The sequence below is a fragment of the Mytilus trossulus genome, chromosome 7 (assembly GCF_036588685.1).
Source record: "Mytilus trossulus isolate FHL-02 chromosome 7, PNRI_Mtr1.1.1.hap1, whole genome shotgun sequence".
In the NCBI taxonomy this organism is placed as follows: Eukaryota; Metazoa; Mollusca; class Bivalvia; order Mytilida; family Mytilidae; genus Mytilus; species Mytilus trossulus.
The window spans coordinates 75,921,520-75,932,088 of NC_086379.1; the positions used below are offsets into that span (position 1 = coordinate 75,921,520).

At 32.2% G+C, this 10,569-nt stretch overlaps 1 protein-coding gene across 1 annotated transcript; it reads left to right on the plus strand.

Moving 5' to 3' along the window:
• The first annotated feature begins 8,139 nt into the window (after positions 1-8,139).
• LOC134726678 (uncharacterized) lies at positions 8,140-10,437 on the plus strand. Its single transcript, XM_063591091.1, has 2 exons — positions 8,140-8,669; positions 9,130-10,437. The coding sequence occupies exons 1-2, from the start codon at positions 8,556-8,558 to the stop codon at positions 10,435-10,437; spliced, it is 1,422 nt and encodes a 473-aa protein (XP_063447161.1). The 5' UTR covers positions 8,140-8,555.
• Positions 10,438-10,569: the final 132 nt, after the last annotated feature.

Here is a 10,569-nt window from a genome sequence, read left to right on the forward strand (position 1 = left end):
CGGGGTCTCATTAGTGAACAGTAGCTTACATTGGTACGTCCTTATTGCCTCGGAATTGCAGCCAGATTTTTTTTTATGGAGCTTCGATTTAGAAGTCTAACCATTTATTCTTGAAACTAGTTAATAAGCACATGAATAAAAATTGAAAAAAAATGCTACAAATCATTAGAAACCCATGTGCATATAATTTTAACAAGACATAATAATTATGTTAGTCTGATCTTAATTTGAAACTAATAATAAAATTAACGGTACCAATTTTCTTGCACCAGATTCGCATTTCGACAATACATGTCTCTTCAGTGATGCTCGTGGCCAAAATATTTGAAACCCAAAGCTTATATAAATGATGTAGAGCTATAATCCAAAAGGTCCAAAAAGTATAGCCAAATCCGTGAAAGGAATCAGAGCTATGCATGAGGGAGATACATTCCTTAATTTATAATAATTTCTAATATTTCGTAACAGTAAATTTAAATAACACAAAAAATCCGTATTTTCATGCATAATATATGAAATCTATTTACCAATATTTAGAAGTCACCCATATTATGTAATTTATCATGATTAGAACGTTTTTTAATTGCTATCGTCAGATATCCTCATTCGTTGAGAATACTCAGAAATTTGAAAGATAAAGCAGTCAAAATATATTTCGTAACAATTTGATTTTCGATTTCAATAAAAGAAATGACTTACATTTTTTCTTTCGATTAGAAATACTATCAGAATTGTAGTGCACTTTTTTAAATAATTGGTTGTTCATCGTGCATCACATTTTTTATGTTGTTTCTCCTGACAGAAAAAACTATCACATTCATTCTTTGAATGTTTTGCTAGTTAAATTTTGGCTGTAAGAATATAAATTTTGAAAAACCAACACATTTTCATAGTATAAGAAATGTTTTTAAAATACATCACAAGTTCTAATTCATTCTGCATATCCCATATCCTACTATATTGGCAACATACTACTAGTATACTAATATAAGTTATCTACGTTCATATCCGTAGATATGGATATTTTAACACCCTGAAGTACCTCAGTACATCATGAGGCGTAGCCGAAGGGTGTACAGGGTACTGAAGGGTGTTAAAATATCCATATCTACGGATATGAACGTAGATAACGAATTTATCCCCGGTCTTAGTCCGAATTGGGCGAGTTTTATGGAAATTCGGGTACAAAGTGGTAACGTGAAAACAACGTTTTTTTCATTATCTAAAAAAGTTTTATTGAAATTTGGAAATTTGGCATGTTTTTTACGGGGTGTAGTGTACTACCTTCGGTAGAACCCTACAGATAGTCAAATATAAGACGTTTTTAATACGGTGAATGATAAACTGGATTGAGTCAAATTTGGCGCTCAATGTTGTAAGAGTTACGTCATAGATGGTGTGACGTCAACGTGGGTCATTTGCATAGCATGGTCATTAGTCCCAATCCTTGAAAATGTGACAGTCAAGTGCATGCATGAAATGAGTGTAAATGATTGGCATAATAGGACACAATCGTAAATGCATCAAATATTTGAATACAAACATCCTGGATAATCTTCAGAATTCAATATTACACAAGGCGCATTCATGCAACTAAGGAAAACTTGCGTGAAGTTCCCCGTGATTATGGTTAGCAACGTCCGGGGATATGGGTTAGCAACACCCAGGTTTTTTACGGGGTGTAGTGTACTACCTTTGGTAGAACCCTACAGGTAGTCAAATATAAGACGTTTTTAATACGGTGAATGATAAACTGGATTGAGTCAAATTTGGCGCTCAATGTTGTAAGAGTTACGTCATAGATGGTGTGACGTCAACGTGGGTCATTTGCATAGCATGGTCATTAGTCCCAATCCTTGAAAATGTGACAGTCAAGTGCATGCATGAAATGAGTGTAAATGATTTGGCATAATAGGACACAATCGTAAATGCATCAAATATTTGAATACAAATTTACATCCTGGATAATCTTCAGAATTCAATATTACTTTTTTATTATTTTATATTATTTTTTTTTTACATTAATCAGGCACAAAGTTTTATGGTTGAAATTGTACAATTGAGTTTTGCTCATTTTTGAAATCTGTATAGTGACCATACAGCTGTTTCTAATCATGTCATAAGGTCATAATGGTGGATACTTTCGCATTTGCAGTTTTACAACATCTTCTTATATTTATTAGCTTCTACTTCTACAGTTGTAAGAGTATGTGTATGTATATATATATATATGTAACATCAATTATACAAATTTATACCAATCATTAGCCCAAGTTCAGAAAAAAATTCTGCCCATGAGGGGAATACTGTTAGTTCAAATCAAATTAAAGTACCTGGAATATTGATTTGTAATTCAACTTACAATATGTAATTACTACAAGCAGTAGCATCCTAATGGATCTTTAGAAGCATAAACAACAGCTAGTGATAGTTATCACTATGGTGTAATGAAAACAAATGAAACAGAATGCTTGTATCCCTCCTTCCTGTCAGTCTATACCTATCAATAATTCATTTTTCAATCGAAGATATGTGCATGGAAGGATTCAAAACAGGACAAACTGTGCTATTACTTTTTTGTTTACCTCAGTTTGAGCTACATCAATCAGAAATGGGGGGAAATCAAAACTGAAATAATATTTTCAGATTTCAAAAATAAAATTCAGAAAGGAAATGGGGTATATGCTAGAGAAAACATCCAGTTAAAGAACAGCTGAAGGCCTATAAATATGTTTGGACAAAGTGTTCAGCTTAACTAGGTATAAAATCAAAGAGCTGAAAGCTCTGAAGAAAAATGACGCCACTGTCTCTAATATTGGGATAGTTTTTATGCAAGTCTTGATTTTCACATACCGTGATTAGTTCAACAATGCAACATGTATCGTAAGCATATAATTGATATTCGTATATGTGTGTGTGTGTGAAGTGAAGGTGACAACTGGCTGGTTTTTTAAGACAAATGAATAGGTCAAGACTAGCTGAATTGTACAAATAAATACCGTAGAAAGGCTTGTATATTTCTCACTGGTACATAGTCTGAATCTGAGTCCGTTCGCTTCCATTCACGTTTGCACCCACTCATTTTCACCCCTTTTCACTTTCACACCCTACATGTTCGCACCCAATCTTAATTGGTTTTGTGTTTAATAACTATGTAAGCAAGTGTTTTCTTGTAAGTATAATTGTTGTCATTGTCTCAAAATAAAGTGAGACAGCAATTTTTTTTTTGTGTTGAATAAATCTTAATTATGTTTTGGATAAGGTATTGCTAAAAATAATAATAATCCTTTCTAAATAAAGTGGTATTTTGTCAACGTTTTATTTTGTGTTGAATAACTCTTAATCATGTTTTGGTTAGTGTATTGCTATAACTTGTTTCATTGACTTGTTTCAAAATGAAGTGAGATTCTGACTATGTTTGTTTCTGCGTGTTGAATAAATTTTATCATGTTTTGGTTATATTAGTGGATTGCTATATTTTGGTTTCTATGTTTTATTGTTTCGTTGTTTCAGATCAATGGGACCAAGCTGTTAAAAACAATTATCTTTTGTGTTTTTTCCTTTAAAATCTTCAATGTTTTACTCATACCAAGCTATAAATACATTCAGTATTTACACCAAAGCAATTTAAAACAACAACCATAATTTTCCAATTATTCAACTTGAATTTGAATTAAAATTGGGCGTGAATGAGTAGAGTGTGAATGTGCGAACGTGTAGGGTGCGAAAATGTATTGGGCACAAACAGACCTGATGCCACACAGTCTGAACCCCCTTCTCCCACAAAATATTAAGTAAATAATCTTTCTGTTACTGCTATCAAAGGTCTAATGAAACTCAGATAGTTTCAAACATTTGTAAAAGAATTCTAGTCAAACTGGCACCTAGTTAAATTGGCACCTGAACGTCGTATGAAGGCGTCCCAGAAAAATAATAAAATAGCCTTGCCAGACGTCATAATTATTTGGACTAATACATGAGATATTGTGTATTTTTCTGCATTATTTTAACCAGTTGAGCATTTTACAGGATTGTTGGTTTAATGCTGTTTAAACTTTACTGAAAAACAAACACCTTAAATTTGCTAATTATTTGGCATGAAAGTTTGATTTATTGAAAGGGACTCATAGTTTTCCATTTTATTTTAATAATTGACTTGTTTTTACAATTACACAAATTGTCTAATTGTTAAAACAACAGCTTTGGTAAGGGCTTCGTTGTTTACCTTTATACACTACATATTCACTTTCGTTTCGTGGTTTACCAAAATACACAACAACATATTCACTATGTACTTGGTAACAGTAATTAATTAATTGAATAGAAAATATTATATCAAATATTATTGGATGCCCAATTGACGTCGAATAGGTGCCGATTTGACTAGATGCCAATTTAACCAGGTGCCGACTTGACTTGTACGTTTCAATTCCTCTGCGATCGTTTGCGGTATTTTCTTGAGAAAACATATTTTCCATCATCAAAGAGAAGAAGAAACTGCTTTAAAATGATTCTGGAACGATTCATCATTGTTAAAATAAGTTTAATTCACTCAAAAACAATTTTAAAACTTGCGATTAAACAGGAAGTTTCCAAAGCACGTGTAAAAGAAGAAGTTAACCGGTGAGAGTGGAAATCCGTATATGACAGATATCCCTATAGTACGACTTTGAAAGTAAAACAGTTCAATCCTTTTGTAAAACAATCTTTAATATACCTATCACATTAATGTTTGAATGGTCTTAAGCTTATTCAAACCATATAAGTCGGTATGAAACACCAAAACGGAATGAACAATAACCGATTACGTTTTGTAGTTTACAAATTCTAAAACTGGTTCCCGTCAAACTACAACACTTTGTTCGAGTGTAGTGGAATACAAGCAAAAACCAGTGTAAACTGGGTCCTGGCTGGTTTAATACTACACAATGATGCATAATGATAACACAAGCAGATTCCAGTTTGTTTGGAAAATAGGAAATACGAAACCAAGCGCGGTAGGCAGAGCAATGTAATGAAGTTCAGGTCGGCAGTTATGGAACAATGACTGCGTCATTTTCCAAAAATCTATTTTAACGTGTGAGCTTTAGTTTTGTATATTTACATTTGTTTTATCAATGCTGTCTTCTTATAAAAAAAATATCAAGTCAATTTGTTTTTGCAAACGATTTTTTTTTCATTCTGATGAAGCTCTTTATTTTGTCATAATGGGTAGAAATAAAACTTTAGGTACCCAAGTATAAGCCTGATATATGATTATCTATATCAATAGCCTTGTATTTTTGATGATTGTTTCGATACAAAATTTAACTCACTCAACATTAAATTAAGAAATAATTCCTTCATGTCATGCTCTATGCTCATTTTTACATGGGTAGGCATTATATTTGTCTATATTTTACACTGAGCGTTAGCGAGCTGTAAAATGTGGTCAAATATAATGCCTACCCATGTTAAAATGAGCATAGAGCATGACGTGAAGGAATTATTTCGATTCTAATATGACAAATACAATATATTTAAAGGTCGAAGCGTACAAAAATGCCGTAAGAATGTTTGGCTGTTCCCGTGTCCTTCCTGAGGAGTCTGTATATTACATTTCATATTTGATAAGTTTAAAAACTATGAGCAGGGCAAATATATGTTGTTTGATAAAAATATATAATAAAAGTTTATGTTAGCTGCTTAAATGTAAATATTTAAAAGGATAACGATGGAAATAACGTTAATATAAACAGTAAGTCCGTGCGCATGTGTCAAACATATTTTTTGTGCTCATTAGAACACGGCTTTGTTAACAAAGCGTAACAAGGACGTCATATTAGAATCATAAATATAAATCAACATTTAAATAATAATAACTATAAGATATTCCTCAATTTTATTTTAATCATTACCTTCTATCAACATGTATGATCTCTTTATACTGAACATACAAATTATCACAGTATTTGATAAATATGTAAAACAGTTATGATATCAATCATCTTAAACATATAGTATTCTTCAGTTTAATACTTCAGTAATGATAAATATCATTTAAGAATGCAATGCTAGCACTATTTAGTTTTAAATTTACGATGAAATCTGAAGACAACAATCAGTAAGCAGAAATTTCACATGACAAATCAAACAAACTGACAATTCATCATGTCACTTTCAATTTTCAAAACTGTATATCTTGAAGAAACCCATTTCAAAATCCTGACAAAATATCTAATGTGTACTGATCAAACATGAATTCCTTTTCTCTTACTAACTACAAATATCAAAATGTATAAAATTGATTAAATAAATAATCAATTACATTCAGAAAAAAATCCTTATACCAAATAATATGCATAGAATTTTACAAAATGACCTACACAACCTAGCCTTTACATGTTTGTTCATGACCTTATATTTTTTCATTTGAGATTGACAACTATGCAATTCTTATAAGTTCTTGTACTCATATTTATACTTAAAAAGTAATTTGTTATGCAAGCAAATATGGCTAGAGTGTAAAAATAAGGTAAACATTAACATATCTTATAGAAATCACAGCTCAGTGTAAAAATAAGGTAAACATTAATATCTTATAGAAATAGCTCAATAATGCCTACTAATATGTTTTCAGAAGATTAGTGGTCAAAAGCTATTAGCATGGATATTACTCTAGCCAGTGGCGGATCCAGAAATTTTCATAAGTGGGGGCCACTTACTGACCTTAGAGGGGACCCACTCCAGTCACGCTTCACTGATTCCCTATATAAGCAACCAATTTTTTTTCCCAAAAAGGGGGGGACCTGGCACCCTGGGTCCCCCCCCTAAATCTGCCTCTGCTAGCAAACACTTTCAAATCAAAATTACTGTAAAGTATGGTCAATTACACTATACAACAAATCAATACAACCAACTATGAAAGAGTCTGTCAAATGCCTCAGAGGTGTTGCCCACATAGGGTCACGGGTGTCATTTTGTAACAATAGTTTAAAATATAAATCAAAGTCCTAAACCTCCCATAAATATATTTCTTATCAAAATGATGAATGTTCAACAGAAAATGATCGCATACAATCCTACAAAGAATGAACTATTCTTGTGATGTTGGGCAATTTTAAGGAATGTAGAAAGCAATCAGTGTTAAAATAAAAAGTGACATACAATTAAAATGATCCCCTTTGATTAATCTTCAACAAAATATGTTTCTGGTTCAACAGATTTCTGTCATAATATATTTTGTACCACATATGAACAAAATCTCAATATGTAGATATAGGAAGATGTGGTCTGAGTGCCAATGAGACAACTCTCCATCCAAATAACAATTTAAAAATTAAATGTGCATGCATGTCAACCTTATAGGAAGGATTTTCATTTTTTTTTTAATAATGTATGATGCAAATTAACTTATGTTTGAAAGTTCAAATAAAGTGAAACAAAATGACAAATTGTAAATATTATTACAGAAAATAACAAAACTTTCAGGATAATTAAAGGTTAAAAACAATGCATAGCTTGTGATGAACATAGGAAAAAACACCTAAACCATCATTTTTACAAAGGTATTGTTTTGCTTTATATGTGTTTTACAAACAAATTTAGAGAAAACCAATGAACTTCATCAAAGGTCTTTTCTGACATCACATACCAGTTGTTGAATACTCATTTACATCATGAGTTTTATTATTGTCTATTCAACTTACAATAAGTCACACTATCATTGTATGGGGTAAGTATACTCATTTGGAACTCGTGATGTAAACCATGTTTCTTATAATACAAAAGTAAGGTGTCAGCAAATGTGTTTGTTAAAGTAAATGAGTTTTCTCTAATTGTGTTTTCTCAAAACAAAATTATATGAAACAAAACAATACTGTGACATTGTTTTATTTTTTACACTAGTCTACTTATTTTTCAAAGAAAGAGAATAACTAACAATGGGATTAAAATTTTCTTATCATGATCAAATATTTTTTTACAATACAAAGGATTTAATATTAACAAGTTCATTTCATATATAATAGGTTTCTATAGTAAGAGTGACATTTTACTTTTAACCCTTTGACATTTAATGCATGTGTGTTTCACATTACTTTAAACACATTCTTTAAATCATTGAGTATCTTGATTCATGTGATAATTGATCACTAGACGGGCATAGGACATTTGAGCGAAAAAGAAAAAAGCACATAGGGTCATTTGAGCGCCGACTTCATAGGACATTTGAGCGCCGGGATATTAACCTTACCTGAGTTTTCAGACAGGACATTTGAGCGAAATTTTCCCTGATAATTTTACACGAATTAAGATTTTTTTTTAAAAGTAAGAAAAAAAAGTAAGATTTAGTTATAAATATTTTTTATTTTATTTCACACCCGAGTAATTCGACCGGTTCTGGCTGGTTTATGTAAGTGAAATCCTAAGTTGATCTCTATTTACCAATCAATTCTACTATAATTCATTGGCTATGCAAATTTTCTTTGTTCTAAAATTCTTATATATATATCTATTAAGTGAAATGTCCCTTGGCACTTGAAATCTTAATACTAATAATACATGTACGTGTTAAAATGGATATTATTTTGACCGAGACTAATAAGGGAAAAAGAAGCCTTGTTTGTGACAGTTTCCGATATAGAGTGGACAAAACACTAAAAGGAGAAGAAATATCCTGGAGATGTACAGTAAGTACCTTTTTTTACAAATTTAATGTTAATGTAAACTACTTGTTCGTCTGTTACGCTTCAACTTCCATAACTTCTTTTAATTTTGATTTATATCTATATCATTATATGTCTATCTTATACCTCCTTTAGATTAATTAGAAGCTAAACACATAAATGTCTGTGGTGTTCCCATTCTAAACATGTTATGAATTTCAACATGTAATGCCCCACATGCTTAGAGCCTAAACATGTAACCAATTGTATAACATGAAATGTGTATAGAAAAGTGTTTAGGCCCTAAACACAATTTTTACAGTGTATATATACAATATATAATTGCTTGTTTTAATTATATTGTGTCTTGGATGAGGAGTTGTCTTTTTAGGATTCATACTACATCTTATTTTTATGTCTTGCAATAGCAAATGAAAAAGCATTTAAACACTTCAATTGTATTTGTCCTTTCAATATTTTTCAGGCAAAAGGTTGCAAAGCAAGACTGAGGACGGATTGTACAGGAACCGTTATAATTCAACAGAAAAATACTCATAACCATGATACCAGTGATCGTGACAATGAACGTCACTTGCTGCGGGTACGATCAAAAAGAAAAGCGGATGATGATATTGCTCAACGTCCTTCAAAAATTATCCGTACAGAGTTACAGAACATGGATGAAGCAAATCTAAAGTCTGAAGACATTGGCAGCGTTTCAAAGGCTATATATAGAAAGAGGCGTAAATCTCACCCTGCACTTCCTAAATCTAGAGAGGAAACACACCAATCATTAAAGAAGATTAATATTCAGTCAAATAAATTTGAAAATTTTGTGCAGTTTAATGATGAACAAACTGGTATAATTATTCTTACGTGTCCAACCAATCTTGAATGTTTATGCAGTGTGCCGGAAATTTTTATGGATGGTACTTACAAATATTGCCCAAAGTTCTTTAAACAGTTATATACTATTCATGGCTATAACAAAGGAAATTATGTCCCTCTTGTATTCTGCTTACTTCCTGGAAAGTCTGAAGAAATTTACGTGAATTGCTTTTCCTCAATTGTCAAGCTATGTTCCGATCAAGGTCACACACTTCAACCGAAAGCAGTACACGTCGATTTTGAAGAACGGGTAATGAAAGTTATGAAGGATTTTTTCCCGTCTATAGAGATCAAATGCTGTAGGTTTCACTTAGGCCAAGCCTGGTGGCGAAAAATCCAGAAAGTTGGACTTAGTCAACAATACAAAGAGCATGATTCAGACATTAGTAAATGGCTTAAAGGGATTTTTGGGATAGCCTTTTTAGCTCCAGACGAAGTAGCCGACTGTTTCGTAGAAGATTTTATGGCCGTTGTACCTAACGACAAGCCTTGTATAGAATTTGCAGATTACCTGACTGATACTTATATAACAGATGAATCGTTATTTCCCCCTCATCTCTGGGCCGAAGTTCCATCCTCGTTAAAACGTACTAACAATGGGCCCGAATCATTTCATGCCCATTATAACGAGCAGTTCTATCACAGTCATCCATCAATTTATACTTTCCTTGACACTATTATCAAATTGCAATCTGTGACTTACATAAAAATTCGGAGTTTGAACATTGATGCACCGCAGAGCCGAACAGAAAAGGAGAAGGAACAGAATCTCCGGGATTTGCATTCGAAATACTGCCAGCAGGAAATTACGAGGGATTTTTATGTCAGAAGCCTGGGATATAAGTTCCAAGCCCGAACAGACTTTTTGTTGGTAAACTCCTCATTTAATGAACTATATTCGTAAGAAAATGTGGTATGATTGCCAATAAGACAATTCTCTATCCAAGACTTGTTTTCGCTCAAATGTCCTACGCTTATTCTTATTTTCGCTCAAATGTCCTAAAATTTAGGCGCTCAAATGTCCTATACTTTGGCG

Excerpts from the sequence above, each read along its gene's own strand:
- LOC134726678 (XM_063591091.1), top strand. The coding sequence starts at position 8,556 with ATGGATATTATTTTGACCGAGACTAATAAGGGAAAAAGAAGCCTTGTT. Across the intron at positions 8,670-9,129 it reads AAATATCCTGGAGATGTACA|GCAAAAGGTTGCAAAGCAAG; the intron begins GTAAGTACCTTT and ends AATATTTTTCAG.